Genomic DNA, 18,673 nt, shown 5'->3' with positions numbered 1-18,673 from the left:
GAAATTGATTCATAGACAACTTCACAATACATAGGTGTTAGGAATTTTCTCCTCTTTATTTGAACTTGCTTTTCTGAAACGAAAAACAATAAAATTAAGATGGAAAAGAGAAAAGGAAAGTTAAGACAGAAATAAAGATCAAAGCTTGCAAGTAAAAATGACAAATAATAATAATAATAAATGATGCCTTTGGATATAATTTTGAGACAAGAATCAAGATGGTTTTTATTGATAAGTTTTGAAATTTTCTTTGCAATATTTTGTGCAAATAATCTAATAGGTTAGGCTATTAAAATATTAATTAGTTAACATTTAGATCATGTTTTTCATTTCTCATTCATTAATATATTTGAAATATTATTTTTACAATTTATATATATACCCATGGGCCTGAAACTTGATCAATCATTGCGCCCATACCACCAGAAAAGGGGAAACACTAGGCCCATGGCCCAACAAAAGTCTACTCTAAGCCGAAAACCCCCAGCTCCACCAGAAAAGAGGGAACACTGGGCCCATGCCCAAGAAAAGTGTACCCTAAAATGGAATTTGATAATATATAACATTATATAGTACATATAGAGTCTAAAGATCACATAAAATCTCTTCTACACGGTTGTTGGAGATTTTTTAAGGTATTTGATCATGTAACAAAACACTTTTAGAATAGAAAAGGTTTCAAGTTTTTTTGTACAAAAGGTTTTCATTTTTATTTCTCTTATTTTGCAAGGTGTAGATATTATAGCATAAACACTTTAGTAACAATGTAGATGTGCCAAAATGGACCTATGGATACAAGATAATAATGTTATGCAAAATGGAAAGCTTCAGAAAAAGAATATTCATGAAATAGATTAATGTGTGCGATTATGGATGCAATGGAAATGAAAACTAAGATAAATTCAAATTACCTGTAACAAAAGCGACATGAGGTGAAGCGTGATGACCATTCAGTCCCGTGAATATACGACTTCTGGGATATGAGATATTTTGTGCCGATCCTCTCTAATATCCTTTCGATAGCGTCGTTCCGGAATAGTAGAACATGCGATGTCCAATTTTTGCAATGGTGTCCTCTGGAGCACGTGGTTCGGCAGTCCCTCCAGCTTTGAGCAGACTATCATACTCAAGTCATTGAGACATGGCATTATTGACCTCTCTTCGTTTTCTTTTATTTCCCATTGCTTCAATTCAAACAATTCACAAATATCCAATTCCTTCAGCTTTGGGAATATTGTTGATGATGATCCCAAAAACTCACTACCTATGTATTTCACACTAGGCATTGTCAATATCTCCAGCTTCTCAAGGACAGGCAGTTGCCCCAAAGGAGGCAAACATGGACATCTTAAGCAACAGTCGAGGTAAAGTATTTTCAGTTGAGCTAATGATGAACCCATCATCCAATTGGGCCACTTTCTATCACCATAACCGTCTATATATAGAGATTTCAAGTTTGGATGGGGTTGTAAAGCTTCAGCCACACCCTTGGTCCCCTCCTCCATACCAAATTCCAATTCCAAATGTTGGAGGTGTACCTTATTCTTCAATTCTGTTTTTTCTGCCTCCCCTGCATCTTTCACTTTATTCAACCGTTGAATGGAAAGACGTCTTCTTAGGTTGTTCAAGTTTCTCAGGTCTTCTATTTGGCATTCATCATTGCCATGACTACTCACGATGAAAACATCCAATGTCTGAAGAGAGCTTAATCTTCCAATTCCTTTTGGCAAGCCCTTTAGATACCGAATAAGAGAATTTTCAAGATGCCTCAAATTAATTAGTTTACCCATTGCCTATGGTAGTTTCTGAAGATTGGAACAATTTTTAATATTTAAGGTTTGCAAATTATATAAATCACAAATTGTTTCAGGCAACTCTCTCAAACTATAACATAATGATAGATTAAGGTATCTTAAATGTATCAATTTTCCTACCTCCTTAGGAAGTTCCTCAATCAACTGATTCCTGCTCAAATCCAATGCCCTAAGACATGTCAAATGCCCTAAGGCTTCAAGAACTCTTGAATGGAATGCTTCCTTAGCCAAGAGGGTGTGAAGATTCTTCATGTTATAAGTGGAGGCGAAATTAGGGGCACTCTCTTGGACAACTAAGGTGGTATGACGAATCTTTTCGAAGAAGTCAATGCTCTGCATCTGTTGGTTGTCAAACTCCACAATAAAGCATTCATTCTGAGTCAAAAATTTAGCAAAATCATGCACTATATCATGCATCTTACAAACTATTATATTACCATCATCATCTTTTTCAAAATCTTGGAAGAAAGACCGAGCAGCTAAATATTCAAAGTACGTTCTCCCAACCATCTCCATCTCTTTACTCCCATCAGATTTGAGATAGCTTTGTGCCATCCACAACTTGATCAGCTCATCTCTCTCAATAAACGAGTCTTTTGGAAAAACAGCACAAAATGAGAAGCAGCATTTAATTTCAGGGGGCAGATCATGATAACTCAACAACAAAGCAGGGGAAATATCTCTTCCAAACACATCCAGCTTCCATACTTCACTACACAAAACATTCTCCCATTCTTCCCTATTATGTTTTGAACGCATGAGATTCCCTAAAGTTTTTATAGCTAGTGGCAAGCCCTTGCATTTGTCTGCTATTTTCTCACCAATTTCTTGGAAGTCTTCCATTTTCTCCCTATTCTTTCCATAAAAAGCTATTTGATAGAATAATGCCCGAGATTTGTCCTCAGACAATTTCCCTAAAGAGTGCATGTATGTAGTTCTCATCATCTCAACAACACTCTCTTTACGTGTGGTCACTAGAATTCTACTCCCTACAGCTCCGCAGGAGAGAGTGCTCTTCAGTTGTTCCCACAATTGATGGTTTTCGGTCCACACGTCATCTAGCACAAGAAGGAACTTCTTTCCGCCAATACATGTTTGAATTTTTTGCTGTAAAGCTTCCAAATCATGGAGATTACAAGACTTGTCTTGGAGGGCCTCAACAATAGCCCTACAAACTCTGATTGGGTCAAAAGGATCAGAGACACAGACCCATATTCTTTTATCAAAATGGGTCTCCACCTCTCGGTGGTTGTAGGCTAGTTGAGCAAGGGTTGTTTTGCCCATGCCTCCAGTCCCAACTATGGAGATGATGTTGAGGCCAACAGATTTCTCTTGACAACTCCTACCCAATAGATGATTTAATATGGCCTTTTTATCCATATCCCGACCGTACACCTCTGAAATATCAATTGCAGAGGTAGTTATAAGTCGGCGTGGTCGTTCCTCACTCCAACTAGAGACAAAATTAAACCTAGTTCTCTCACTTTCAATGTCATCTAGTTGTTCCTTTATGTCCTTAATCTTATGGGCGATGTCATGGCGGGAAGCAACTTGCTTGAAACAGAGAAAAGGAGAGGGAATAATGCAGCAGAAGCTTACCTTTTTCTTAGGCATGGCAGCATTTTCAACTCTCTCAATCTGTAATTTGAGAACAGCAGTGCTCCACTCATCCACCACGTCCTCCATTTGGTAGGCCATGTCCTTGAGCCTCTCCAACCAAACTTTTACACGCTCATCCGTCACTTGTCGTTTCTCTGCGTCTGCAACAACGGCTCTAATGGTCTGGAGCACCTTTGTGAGGTATTGAACTTCTTTCTTAACACCCACCACCAGTCTTACTTCTTGTTCAATCTGCTGTCGAGCCACCGAAGCCAACTGCTCCAAGATAATTGAAAGGAGTACGTCAGCCATAATTGGTAGAGATGAATATGGTGGGATTATTGATGATGAATAAAGCAAATTCAAAGATGACCAAAGCAAAAGCTATTAGGTGCTTGTCTTGTAGTGCAATCTTGCCCCTTATTCTTTTCTCACCCTCTGATTATTCATTGCCACACTATCATCCAATAGTTCAAAATGGTCTCAGGCTCTTAACCGGTTTTCCTATTCCTTTTTAATTTTTTCTTAGTGCAATAAAAAAAATAAAAAATAAAGACCAAAAGGGAGAGTTGGTGACCAAATATATGGATACTAGGATGAAAATGAATAAGAATGTTTGTTTATTAAAGTGGTATTTGATATAAAGTTAAAAAATAAATACTCAAAACCTGCTTTGTCTTTTGAGTTAAAAATGGTTTTTGTTTTTAAAAACAAAAATCTATTTAAAAAATTGTATAGTACTATTTGTTGTTTTTTTAAAAATTGTTTTTAAAAACATAGAAAAGAGAATTAATCATTCTCTCTCTCAAATGAAAATAGTTATTACTTTCTAATTTCATTATGACAAGAGTGTCATTTAAAAATTATTTATAATTAAATCTTTCCATATTAGGTAGAGTTTCTTATATATTTCAAACTTTATTATTTTTTTATCTCCTTTTTAGAAAATGCAAAAGAAAAAATCATGCCAAAATCATCCATTTCATTATTCGAAAATAAATTAATTTTATAGATATAACTTGAAATAGCATTTTGTAAATTTAGTAACTCTCATGTCATTTTTACATAACCAAATCTTAAATAAGAACAAAAATTGACCATGAATCCAAAATTTTTAAGTGCATGCTTGGGACATTGGAATAGAGAATGAGAGTAAGAAATTAATTTCCTTCACACTTATTAGCATTAAAATTCATCTCTTTCTATATCGATAATTATTCACCTTCATTCTCATCCTATTCCCATATGGCAAACACACCCTAAGGTCATGTTTGCTATGTGAGAAAAAAGAATAAAAATGAATATTTTGTTATCATTTCTATCTTTTCTTAAATATGAATAAATTTGGTAATTTCCTTCACACTTACTAGCATTTAGATTCATTTCTTTCTAGATCGATGATTTTCACTTTCATTCTCAACCTATTTCCATTTTTATCCCTAAGCCCATGTTTGATACTTGAGAATAAAGAATGAAAATGTATATTTTGTTACCATTCCTATTTCTTCTTAAATATGAATGAATTCAATTATTTCAATCCTTGTGTTTATATGCATCTAGGAATATAAGATTAGAATGATTATTTGTTTACATTTCAATATTTGATAAAAATGGAAATATGAATAAAAATAAATAAATTGTTAATAATAAATACCCCCACAAATAAACCAGAACTTTGAAACTTTGTAATCCTCTTGGTTCCTCTTAACATGTATAAAAAACACACTTCACCCACGACAATAATTATTCCTAGTAACCAAAGCATTCTTCCAACATACAGGATCAAGGTATGCCTCTGAAATTGTGAATGAGGACTTTCTCTCAGAAATGTTCAGTACCAGTTACCACCAAGTTGTAAAAGGATTGGTTCCATCATTTCGCTACAAGTCGGCAAAAAAGCTACTAGAGCTGTTAAGAGCTTGTCCATTACTCGCTGTTTTTCTTTTGGTCTCTGCAAAGATTAAGAAGGAATGTTAAAATCAAATACAACACAGACCCAAATGACCATCTCATGCTTGGGACACAGCCCAAGGAGTTTGATGAATCCATGCATCTTATTGCTTAGAGAACTGTACTAGGCATGTGAAGCAAATAAATATGGAAGATACCACAAAATTGGCATTCAGTTCTGCAGGACATACCTTTAGCATCCACATCCATTTCATCGCTATCACTGTCTGCCATGGCTTCTTGACTCCTAAGAGTACTTCCAGAACCTTGCAATAGATCATCCAAATCCCATAGCTACATGGAAAAGATGTAGGTAGTTGAGATTAATGAATGAAGATCAAATGCAATATCTGATCATGATATAACACATAAAAATTTGAACACTAAAAAGAAAAACAAATAAAAAATTAGAAAGAAATACGTGGTTTAACTGAAAAGCAAATTCTCTTGGACTTATGCTTTCTATACATAGACTAGAACATTAAGGCCCCATTTGGATCTTAGAAAATTTTGAAGAAAATACAAAGGGAAGAAAACTGGAGGGAAAAATTGGGAGGAAAGAATAGGTGGATGAAAATTAAAAAATAGGTTTAAAACTTAAATAACTTTTTTCTCACATGTCTTCCTGAATTTATTTCTTTTCCTCTCCTATATGAAGAGTGAAGAATTTAATAATAAATTTTTAAATAATTTTCATTACATTTTATTTTCCATTATGGTTTCCACAGTCCACAGGGTCAAACAAGTGATGAATTCCTTCTAACATTTGTTTTTCCTTTTCCATCATCCAAACTGAGCCCTAAGGCTCAAGACTTGCATCTAGCTTGACCCCAACCCTGAACCACCTAAAGCCACAGTCCAACAGCCTGAATCTAACCTTTGATTGATACGAAGAATAGAATAGGATATCTCTATGTCATGAGTGCTACAAATTGAGGTTCATCACTTGATGACACAAACCATCTCACCAAGATGCCCAGACATTCTCAAGAACCTACCTGATAAAAATAGTTTTAATGGCAAACCATCTAATGAAGAGGATTAATAGTAGAACCTACCTGATTCTCTAAAAGAAGTTTTTTCAATCAAGAAACTGCCAGATTAAATAGTTTTAAAAATTTTCAAGAATCTCCATGGCCATTTTATACAATACAATCCAATATCTACTCTACAAATTATCTACCTGCAGTTTTACCAAGCATTCTCTATCAGACAGACAATGTTGCATGGATTTATTACAGAGAGTTATGTACCTTCAACATCTGGTCATGTGATATACTGCCAAGATACTTTCTATCAAAAGAAAAAGCTACAAGAGCAAACAAATTTATAAGTTAGAGAAAATTCTACTAATCATCTAAACACCTCAGATGAGTGTAAACACAACTCTCACAAGCATAGATGCTTACTCAAAAGAAAAGAAGCCAAAACATACCAAGGCGCTCAACAGGATATTCTGAATGCTCTGCAATTGGCTGGATTATTCTGTTCGGTAATATGCCTACCAGGCTAAACATGAATTGAGAGGAAATCAACAATTAAAGTAGAAAAGCAAGAAAAATGAAACTTGTGATCAGAAAAAGTGAAAAATGTGGAGAACCTCCCCCTTTCCAGCACTTCTCACCTGATGAGTCCATTCTCAGATCCAGTAATGACCCTATCTTCATCAAGCTGATACAAAAAGCATTGAACTTTTTCGTTGGAGCATATTCAATGATTTGGAAGCCAGCTGATATTAACAATAATAACAAAATACACTAACCTTCAATAAAGCATCAACAGAGTTTGGAGAGAGATCAATAAAGCGATCACTGGAAATCCAACAAAGATATTCAGGCCCATAACCCAGAGAAAAAAATTAATGGTTTATGAAAAAGAAAACAAATGATATGCCTTACTGACAGAAAATATCTTCCCTACCAAGGATAGACACACCTTCTACTACTAATCAATTATCGAAAATGTTTGATGCAGAATACCTGCAATCCTTGAAATGGCCCCATGAATACAGTAATAGAGCTCCACTCTGTGTTCCACAAATAACTTTTCGACCATTCTGACCATAAAAGATCATCAGCCAAGCAGATTGGAAAATAATAAACACACAAATTAACACATATAATAACTGATATCCCTCTTCCCTTCTGGCTCCATTGGGATCTATGAAACTATGAAGGGAAGTAAAAAGGGAAAAACCAATGTTTTGAAAACTGGACCAGACTGACCAGTTCAACCTGTCAGACCGTCAACTGGACCTTGATCTGGTTTGATTCACTTAATTGAGCCAGAGTATAGTTGAACTGACAGTGAACCAGTCAGACCGGCAGCCCAACCACTAAACTGGTGAGCCGCTCAGCCAGTTCAGAACAGAAGAACAGCCATTTCAAAGGACAATGCCTATTGTTTTTTACCCTTTTTTTTCAAAGCCTAATGTCCAATGGTTTTAACTTCTATTCTTCCAAAAGCCCATTAAATATCAGGCCCAATGTAAAGCCCTTACACAATCCTTTGACCAGGTTGATTGATGCACTTATGAATGGCATCTTTTATAGAATGGCTTGGGACTGATGCACTTTGAATGGCATTTTTATAGGGTAGCTTGGGACCTTTGGGTCACAGCCTTTTCGATGTGGGATTCAAAGGGGCCATTTAAAGGGCTAAAAACAATATGCAAACAAAGGGAATATGCACAACATAGTCAACCTTGATCTTTAGAAAAAAAAAACTTCACAACTAAACTATCTTCACTACTTTTCATAGAAAAGGATTTAAAATATATATATATAATATATTTCGAAAAATTAAAAATAAATATATTTTTTTATTTATCAATATTATAGAATAATAAATAATAAGATAAAACATGTGATAATTTTAAAAATAATAAAACATATAGCAATTAAAATCTAAATAACTTTAAATAATAAAATCTTATTTTATAAAAATAATTGTAAGTTAAATATATTTAATAAAATTAAAAATATTAGAATTTTAATAAATCTTCTTGTTATCCTTATTATAATTTAATCTATCAATATTAATGACATGACATGTGTTTAAAATTTTTAATTTCTATATTTTAATTTTTTTAATAATATATAAATTATATATTTATAATGTCACTGGTTCAACCACCAGTCCAACCATTGAACCAAGAGTCGGTAATTTTTCTAATTCAATGACCAACTTGTTATGAAAACATTGAGGAAAACAGGAAAGAATCTCAAATTCTTTTGTTTGGTTCTCATGAAAATCGAAAGCAAAATGAAGTATAATGGAAAACATGATAGAAAAAGTTAAAGAAAATAAAAAAAATATGTTTGAGCTCAATAAGATTTTACTCTACTTTCCCTTACACTTCTTAAGATCCAAACATAGACTAAGGTTTTTCTATTGAAATTATCTTGGCTCACTTCAAAAAGGGAAAAAAAATTAGAGGTCGTTCAGTTCCCTCTTTTTTCTAATAAGAAAAGAAATTTATTGAATACCAAGAAAGAGAAATGCTACACAAAAGATGTGAATCAATGTAAGAAAAAAGAAAAAAGAAACAAAAACCAAAAAAGGGCTGCACATGAAATGCACCTCCTCACCTTCAGGGAGGATAAGGATGATCCCTAAAGGCTAGGCTCCCCTTTTCAACAAAAAAATCCACTTCCTTGTTAATTGATCTGTATATCATTCTCGTATCTTCCCTTAGCCTAACAGACCAGTCTACAAGCTCACTAATTTAGTGAGGTATCTGCAAGAGCTTCACCTCCCTGCCTTAACTCAGCTGATAACAATGAAAGGAGTTGCCTTTAATGTTTAAACCATCTGCGCAACTTTTAGGAAGATACGAAAAAAATTACTATCCAAAATCTCTGCCACCGATGTTAAACTTTCCTTGAAAATCTGAGTGTCCCTTCATGCCACATCACCTAAAACAAGAGCAAGGATTAAGTTGGCAATGTTCCTTTCTTAGGCCAAATAGCCAAGTTTGCACCTTTGAATTCTTAAGATTAATAAGGACAGCTCCTCTCACTGTAATCTAAGTTGGAAGTTTGAGGCTGGTGCTGGAATAACAATGGTGCTATCCAATTCTGTCCTTTCTGCTGTAGCTGGCAAATGGATGTCATGTCATGCTGTGAGCTCCTTCTCTTCAAATAGGGATGTCAGCAAGATGACTGGGAAAGACTTGGAACGAATGCTTTGGGAGAACTCTATCTACTGCTTACAATTGGATCATTCAGGTCAGATGGGTATTAAAGTGTGAGTTTTCTATAGGGATCCATATGGAACTACTTAGGGTCGCTTTTTCCAGCCTAGCAGGTTCATGCTGATCTCCTTTATATTACAATGGTCAAAAAGATGACCAAGAAAGCTTGGAGCCAATCTTTCAGAAGAACAAATCTTCTAAGGTGACTTACTCGGTTTTAATCACTTCTATCTCATGCTAAGGGTGACTCTAGTTTGCTTAAGAGAGATTGGAGAACTAATTTATTATAAAGAACCATCCTCTAATGAATTCCTCAAAGGAGATTTTCTTGGCCAAAAAGAATACCGAGATGGATGCAATATTTTAGTGGGAATCTAATGCAAGTATAACTTTATTTTCTTTTCTTTTGTCTCTTTTGTCAACCTTGATTGGTCATAATATTCATTTCCTTTCCTTTCCCAACCCCTACCACCAACACAAAAAAGAAAAGGAAAGAAAGAGAGAAAAAAAACCGAAGAAGTATTTTAACAAAATTATTACATAGATGATTGTAAATAACTACTGATGAGAAGTTTTAGCAAGTGCAACATATATGATTTTTTTGGTTGGTAAAAAAGAATTCACATGCAACATATGTTGCCAGACAAAAAAATATAACACAAACATATTCTTTGATACAACCAGGGTCGTTAGAAGAACCCAATGCTTAGAAGTCAAAAATAAAGCCTACCTTCATTATAACAACAGACAGTAGCTCATCTTCTGAAAACTCAGACTGAACTTGGACCTGCCATTAACATATAGCAAATGGATTGTAAAGGAAGAGTTGGAAAAATTATGGTAAATACTAAAGCATTCAAATGAGCTAAATTATCCTAAATTCTGTCAAAATCCCAAGATTTAAAGTAAATATATTTATACCTTATTTCTTCGAAGATTGCAAACAGATAGAGTCCCATCTCCACTTAACAAAGAAAAGAGAAAATTTTAGAGATATACATCAAGAGGTCATCAATAAATAATTCAAACAAAGAAGAATGGCCATCTCCCAACCTACTCAAACTAAGAACATACAAGCCATCAAAATCATATATGTTTTTTGATAGGGAAGAAAGAAAATATATTAGAAGCACCTAAGAGGAGGCACACCAAAGTACACACAAAGTATGCAATAGGTGACTAAAGGCTAACCAAGGAAGAGGGGGGGAGGGGAGGGGGGGTGGGGGTGTGGGGGGGAACTCGCTCTTCTTACTTGAAGCTCAGCCATTGAAGCATATATGTTATGCACAATTCTTTTATTAGAACACACATACACGTATCCATATGTATGTATATATATGTAGATATACGTATACTATGTACAGTAAAAGATATGGCATAACAATTGAGAAAAAAATGAATAGATTCTTTTTCTCTAGTATTCAGGAAGCCCTTTTCCTTCATAGCCTTCAAGAGGCTCTTGCCAGCTCAGTTTTTTATCCTACTTGTGATCTGGTTCCATTTTATTTCAAGAATATGTAGCTCCTTCATTTTGGATCAAAAATTTTGCAAGTGAGTGTGGAGAGTCTCAATGAATAAGAAGACCGTAAGTTCATAAAATCACAACATGTGAAAACTAAGTTCAAATTTTCGAACAAAATGACTTCTGAAGATTTTGAAATGAGAGAGAGAGAGAGAGAGACTGAGAGTTGTTAAAGGAGGAAGCGTTTTGGAGACAAATAAGCTAGAATTAAATAAGGAAAGGTGACTGTAACTTAAAAGTATTTTTTGGAAAAATTGGGTGGATGAAACATTATTAAAGGATGAGGTGTGTTGAGACAAATGAACTAGAGCTGAATGGGTAAAAAAAGGCGACTTTAACTCAAGAAAATTTTCACAAAATTGCCCATGGCAGAAGGAGCAAAAAGTAGCTGACATCTTTGGAGAGTAGATGGGCCAATAGTAGACAATTATTTTAGTTTTACTAAGGAAATATGAGTTACTTTGGTCGTCTTCATAATAAGCCAATTGGATAGTTGTGCAGGATTGAGTAGCTGGAACATTACACCACCCACCCCCACCAACCCCCCCCCCACAAAAAAAAATAATAAAAAAAAAAAAAATTAAAAAATATATATATATATTCCGGGTAAATTCTAGATAGCTGGAGAAACCATTCTCTGATGAAGAAATATGACAGGCTGTTTTTTTCTATGGAAAAGAATAAAGCACCTAGCCTTGATGGTTTTTCACAAGGTTTCCTTCAGGAATTTAGTCCATTGTCAGAGAAGCTGTTGACTTTTGTGAATTTTACAATAGTAATAGTGAATTGCCAATAAGAGTAGTCAATGAATGGAGAACAGACACTAGGAATTATTTGTTCTCAATTAGTTATGCAACCCTAGTCAATGAATGTGCCAAAAGACAGCCCCCATTGGCAGCTCAACTGGTAGATGCTCACCCACATTTGAGAGGTCTCAGGTTTGAGTTCCCGAGCTTACCCAAAACACGATTCTAGGAGAAGGGGTTGTGTAATAGTATTAGACCTGCTTTCACTTTTTATTTTCACTATTGTGGTTGAGGTACTAAGCAAACTAACACTTAAAGTTGGAGAGGGGTGTTTGGTGCACCCAAGTATATCATAGGTAGAGGGTGTATGAGAGTTCTAAATTTCAGCTTGCAAATGACACTATCTTCTTTTCCAGAGCCAAATTTGAGGATATTCACCCAAGTACATGGTAAGTTCTTTTTTCCTTCTAATGAATCTAGTCAAAGTGGAGTGTTCTCATTTTCAAGAGTCTTTTAATTTTTGTTTATCAGTTCAAATTACTGATTTCTCAGCTTTGTTGTAGTACATAAAACTCATCAATATATTTTCTAAAAGAATCGATGAATGAAAACACAAAACTTTCTAGCTTTCAATATTTTCTTGTTTGTGTGATATAAACTGAACCTAGGTGTAAGCCTGAGGTTTCTGGGGTGATTCCTAGAGTCCTGTCATTTTTCTTCTGCTTTTCTGTTCCACATCAGTGTGAACCTATTTCCTATTAGTATTTAAAATTCCTTCTTGTTAAAGTGGCCTCCTGGATAGAAAATTGATTTGGGACTCTCGTAATCTGGAGATAGAAAAGGGTAGAGAGCTTATTTAATTGGTTATGGTAAGGTCCGTAGAGCAAAAGGTGAAGCAAGACTGGGGATTGTTTAGATTACTTAGATAAATAAAGCCCTTTCGGGAAAGCAAGGAAAGCAGTCAAAGAGATTTTCTAAGGAAAGTGAAGCACTCAGCCACAGGGTTAAAAAGTATTTACAGGGTTCAGTCTAATGTTTAGGCTGCAAACACGCAAATTAGGTGCTCATATACTTGTCGATGGCAGGCGATAACCCAATGCGTATTCAAATTTTGATTGTAGATGCTACAAGAACTTGCTTTCATCTTTAGTGCAGAAATCAATCCGTGTGTGTCCAAACCCCTAGTTTCTATGTGTTGGTATGGTCTAGAATTTCCCCTGCCCCTCATGTCCTAAATCACTCTTCCCCATCTTCATCTTGGAGTTTCAACTTTTTTTCTCTTCATTATGCATTTGACTAGGAATTTGATGGTCTCTCAAAATTACTGCACTCCTCCTCTCTATGAATCACCATCTTTCCTTGCCATCAAACTTTGATCATTGACCTCCAAAACATGTTACTTTTCCCAAGTTTCACCAAATCTCAGCAGCCATTTACTTCTCCTCCAACCAACTTCATTTGTATATCAAAAGATCAACGTAAGGCCAAAACTTTTTCTTGGCTTATGGCAAAGGGAAGAGTTGATACCAATGATTTATTACTGTGGATGGGCGTTTTAAGACCTTTAGCTGTATCAGTGAGTAATGTGTTTAGGCAGTAGAGAAACAACTGGACCCAAAGGAAAAGATTATGCTAAACTAACACTTACCCAAGATATTAGTAAGATCTACAAGAGAGACATGTTAGACCCTATAGAGCTCAACATCAAGCAGATAAAAACTTAAGAAAGAAAATTTTAATCTCCATGTACCATATTTTAAGACATAAACAACTCTAGAATTCATCTTTTTTTCAAATACAATAAACAAGCATAAATGGGCCGGCTGCAACGCTCATTCATCTCTTAACTCCAAACTCCACACTAGCCAAGCAGGGGCTCTTTCAGAAACAAGCATACACAATTTACCATGTTGTCTAGCCCTCCCACAATGCTAAGAATGTGGTTTGCCAGCTCCTTCCCGACCTTGCACAACCAACACCAACTAAGAGCCTGCCCTATCTTTTGAAGCTAATCAATCAAAAGAATTTCCACCCTAAGCTACCTCTCAAACAAAGAAACTAACTTTCCAAGGAGACCTTGGAATCCATATCTCCTTAACTAGGAACAAGCAAGAAAAACCTAGACTTAGCATGTTGTAAAATAACTTAACCAAGAAAAAACCAATCCCCCCCACCCCCTTTCTTGTAACACACACAAAAAAACCCCATATCCAACTCCGAAACATATGAACTCCTCATAAAACAAGGGCTCCAATGAAAACTCCTCATAACCAACCACATAAACTAGCAAGCCGTTTTGTCTCTACAATCCAAATAGTTCCTTGACTTGAACTCATGAACAAGTTGATGATACATCCTAAATGAATCATATAAGATGAAGGTTTTTTTGTTTAAACATTTTAGGTGTTAACAGAATCAGTCAGGAATCCCAGGGCTAGTACAAACAGCTCAATCATTTCGCATTTTGTAAGTTTCAAGAGTGCTGCTCACCATTTTTGGGAGTAACCCCTATTTTGCTACATTTATCCAAAATGTCTGCAGTAATGTAATGGTAAAATGAATCTTCTAAGCCCAGGTAAGATAAAATATGTACAATTATAATTTTTCCACATTTTTTTAAAATAAGTATTGATACATTTTGAATATATTCAGAATTAGTGGTTAGAAGTTGTAATAAGGCTTAAATTATGGATTGTTTCCATCACAATTCCAGATCATGAACTCACTGGGAAGAAATGTTAATAAGAGTCCAGTATTGACTACCTCACTCCCAAAAGTTTCATGGAATCAGATGCAAAAGTCATATCTGAAATATATTCTTCATGAGAGTCGAAGGAGTTGCAGCAAGATTGTTGTCGGGTATCCCATACCTGCATTTAGGAAAAAGTGAGAAAAACATATACTGAACTTTCTTGTCTTCATTCAGAACAGAACAAATTATTCTCTAAAAACCATAGATGAATCTAGTGATTACCAATGCTAACAGGAACTACATAAGCACACATTACAAGCTAGTAGTAACGATGCAACTCATAAACTTTAAAAACTATAGGATAAAAGCAGTATACTTCTATTTCACTTTAATTCCATGAAAGGAGGCATCTTCAGATATAAAGCAGTAAGAATACCATCCTTTATTTTTGAATTAGCAAAGTTACATAATAAGTATTGGTTGTGTTATTACTATGATTAATCACAAGTTGCGGTATTGGTTCCAAAAAGCTGTGGATATTTGCAGAGTATATCTATGATTTCATTGAAATGCCAGCCACAAGATGAGTGCAACAGGTTTTGTCCATGCAAAACATGTAACTTAAAAAAATAAAATAAAATAGAACTTATATCATAGCCCTCTAGCAAACAATCTTGATTTTTTTTCCCTTGTTGACTAGATGAAATTTTATTTTTTCATCTAAAAGCTTAATAGAGTTTCCTTTTTCTCGAAACCCATCTTGTGGATTGTTTAATATTACACAATGAAATGTTGAATACTACATATTTAGCACATTTGTTAGCATATTTAGTAATGTTTTAAAAGGTTAAAAATAGTCCTGAGGTGTTTTACCCAAATAAGGGGAGGCATAAGCCTCGAGGTGGAATGAGGTACAAGCTTCAACTTAAACAAATAAATAAATAATGATAAATTCTCAAAAAAAAACAAAACAAAACAAAACAAAAAAAAGAAAAAAAAACCTAATATAATCACATAAAAATTAAATAATAAGAAAACTTTAAAATTTATAATAACAAAAGTAATTGTTCATCATTTTGAATAGTTTCTAATTGAGTTCCTCTTTCTCTCTTCTAAAATTCAATTTTCCCACAACTTCATTCAATGGTCTTCCACACTACCATCATTATCACTTGTAGGATCCTCCTGCACTATCCTCCCCATCAGTGCATAGCTGTCTACCCATTCTTTTTCATCCATCAATTGAAGTGATATTTTTCCTTCTCAATCAATAATAATAAGACAATAATTATATATGAGCTTAGCTACTAAAGCAACCACCAATTATCCTATTTCTTCCTCTTAATCTCCCTTTTACCCCTACATTTAAAAGGTTAATTCTAACTTAACTAAGCCATTTTATAAAAGGTTTAACCTAAGCCTAGATCCATGAGAAAACTTATAAAACCTATACCAAAAATCTACAAAATCATAGAGCTCATTAAAACTCATTCAATTATATTGAGGCTTAAGCCTCTTATAAAATATACACTAAAAGTATAGAATAACCTCGAACCCATTAAAACCTTTTGAATATTTGAGGCTTAAGCCTCGAGGATGTAAACTAGAATAGGATGAGGCTAGAACCTTAAGCCTCAAGGATGTAAACTAGAATAGGATGAGGCTTGAGCCTCAATTACCCAAACTGATGTTATAGCCTCAAGGCTAATTCAAAGAGTCACACCTCAAGGCATAAGCTTTTAAAAGCCTTTTAAAATATTAATATTTAGTAATTAAAATTTTCAATTTTCATTTAAAATATAAAAGAAAAGTTTTTAAGTATACATACACACACATATAATGGCACCTAAGGAAATGGCACAAAAAAATACAATTGACGCCCAAAAAGGCACACTTGAGGAGAAGAGAAAACAAAAAACAAGCTCTTAACTCCTAATTTGAGCTAAGTCAATCAACAAAGCTTATCATAAACAAAGAATGGTCATCTATGTATACTTTGAGCCATTTCAAAAAAATACTCATAAAAGAAGATTTAATTTTTTATTCTAATTGTTCTAAATCTTCAAAAGACCTCTTGTTTCTTTCCTTCCACGGTGTTTGAACAAACACAAAGAGGTGACCCTCCAAGCAACAAGTTTTTTTATTTCTTTCCCACCAAAGATTTATTCTAACTCAATAAATTTCATGTTACTGTAGAGTGCATTACTCAAACTACACCAAACAAAAAGAAAACAAGTTGTCATAAAATACTTCTTTAGGGCTATAAAGAAGCAAATGATCAATAAATTCTTCCTCAAGTTTGCACAAATGGCATCAATTCGGCATTGTCCATCCCCTCCCTTTAAGTTGATCAATCATTAAAATCCAAGCTCATGTTGTCACCCATGCAAGGACTCCCACCTTCACAAGTACCCATGAATTCCAAACTGTGCTTGAAGAGAAAGACCCGCTATTTTCTTAGGCTAATGTGTGGTAGAAGGATTTAACTGAGAACTTACCACTCTTAAGACTCCTTCCACCCCATTTTCTCAACTTCCTCTCCACTCATTGGGCACTCATGCAAATTCTATAAAAATGTTGTCACTTTTCGGTCTCCTAATCATGAAATTGTCTAGACAAGTAGGGACTCCATCAACCTTCCTCTCCTATTTACCACCCATGAGTCTTTATCACTAGATATAAAGAAATAAGTTGAGAAAGACTCTTCCAATGCTTAATCACCACACCATCTATCTTTTCAAAATTTGACCTTTCTTCCCTTGCTTAGTATGAAATGAGATCTGCTCATGAAGGACTCTCACAAATCTCTAATAGCCTTCCACACGCCCATCTCATAACCATCCATCACAACCTTTGAACACCATCCCCCTTCTCCTTCCTAAAGCTCTTATGCTAACACTTTTTCATAGGGATTCCCCCTCAAATGTGTATCTCTAGCTCTACTTACCAAGAAGCGCCTTGTTTAGAGTAGAGAGGACATTAACACCATGGCCTCTATTCTTTTTGTTGAAATAGATGAAGCTTTTTCACTAATGCGACCCCACCCTAGAGGAAGTTCCATTGAATCCACTCAAATCTTAGACTCAACTCTTTTGAGATGACAAACAGTGACATGCAGTAGATTGGTAAGCTTGACACCAAGTGGTTTTATTGGAACCATTCTTCCACCTTACTCACACCCTCACTACTTTGAAAGTAGCTCCCAAAGGCAACCTACATATGTAGTAGGAAAATGCCCTACCCTACATCCCAATGTAGAAGTAAAAGCCTCCACATTTTCAACTGCTCCAACTGAAATAAACTCACTTTTCTCCAAATTATTTTTGAATCTGGATACTACCTCAAACCGCATAAAAGACAAACTCAAATACTCCAAAAATTCTTGACCAGTGTCACAGAAGATTCAAGTATCTTCAACAAACAAGAGATGGATCCTTTCAAATCCCTCACTTCCTCTACCTCCCACCGTGAAGCTCAAGATGAAGACCCCCTGTCTTTTTTTTTATTGGCAAACACACAAAGAAGCATATATTAGCAAGGAGCCCCAAAAACAGGCCCAAAAGCATACAGGGAGTATACAAGAGACGCCCTAGGGCACAAAAAGAAGCAGAAATACAATACCAGTCCTCACCTAGCACCTAGCCAATCAAAAAAACCGAGTAAAGAGAGAGGACCTTCATTTACAACTGGTTTAGACCACACCCAAAGATTACAAACAAAAGAAATTTTCAACCTATTCATCGATAGCTCCTCATTGTCAAAGGCAATCCCATTTCTTTCCTTCCACACCTTTCTGCGCTTCTTGCCCATATTAAAGCCACTCCACCCACTAAGGGTATCTCTAACCGAATAAGGCAAGACCCAAGAAACACCAAAAAGAGCAAATAATAATTCCCATAACACTCTAGCCTTGGAGCATTGAATAAGAATATGATCAATAGATTCTTCTTCCTCACAGCAAAGAAAGCATCTGTTGGCTAAACACCAACCCCTCTTTTTGAGTTGATCCAAAGTTAACACCTTACCCCAAAAAGCTTTCCAAGCAAAGAAATCCACTTTAGTAGGCACACAAGGATTCCATATAATGTTGATAGGGAATTGAACACCTCTTCTTGAATCTAAAATGCTATAAAGAGATTTAACTGAGAAAATCTC

General features: G+C 35.0%; 1 protein-coding gene across 4 annotated transcripts in view; it reads right to left on the bottom strand.

Annotated features, from left to right (window-relative positions):
* LOC117921952 (WD repeat-containing protein 55-like) overlaps positions 1-18,673 on the bottom strand; it is a 45,317-nt gene that overhangs the window by 21,325 nt on the left and 5,319 nt on the right. The window contains exons 6-15 of one of the 4 annotated variants that reach the window (XM_034839894.1): positions 14,590-14,696; positions 10,480-10,522; positions 10,289-10,345; positions 7,343-7,419; positions 7,126-7,174; positions 6,988-7,034; positions 6,799-6,872; positions 6,617-6,672; positions 5,555-5,657; positions 5,014-5,364 (exon numbers count right to left, since the gene is read on the bottom strand). In XM_034839894.1, coding sequence (XP_034695785.1) covers positions 5,294-5,364; positions 5,555-5,657; positions 6,617-6,672; positions 6,799-6,872; positions 6,988-7,034; positions 7,126-7,174; positions 7,343-7,419; positions 10,289-10,345; positions 10,480-10,522; positions 14,590-14,696 — 684 coding nt within the window. In that variant the 3' untranslated portion in view covers positions 5,014-5,293. Of the gene's footprint in view, positions 1-5,013; positions 5,365-5,554; positions 5,658-6,546; positions 6,673-6,772; positions 6,873-6,987; positions 7,035-7,125; positions 7,175-7,342; positions 7,420-10,288; positions 10,346-10,479; positions 10,523-14,589; positions 14,697-18,673 lie in introns of those variants that run through there. The other 3 variants (XR_004652419.1, XM_034839895.1, XM_034839896.1) reach the window with 3 other exon arrangements.

The sequence above is a fragment of the Vitis riparia genome, chromosome 9, assembly GCF_004353265.1.
Source record: "Vitis riparia cultivar Riparia Gloire de Montpellier isolate 1030 chromosome 9, EGFV_Vit.rip_1.0, whole genome shotgun sequence".
NCBI lineage: Eukaryota > Viridiplantae > Streptophyta > Magnoliopsida > Vitales > Vitaceae > Vitis > Vitis riparia.
The sequence above is the reverse complement of the archived record's forward strand: the minus strand, read 5'-3'. Positions and strand labels throughout refer to the sequence as shown.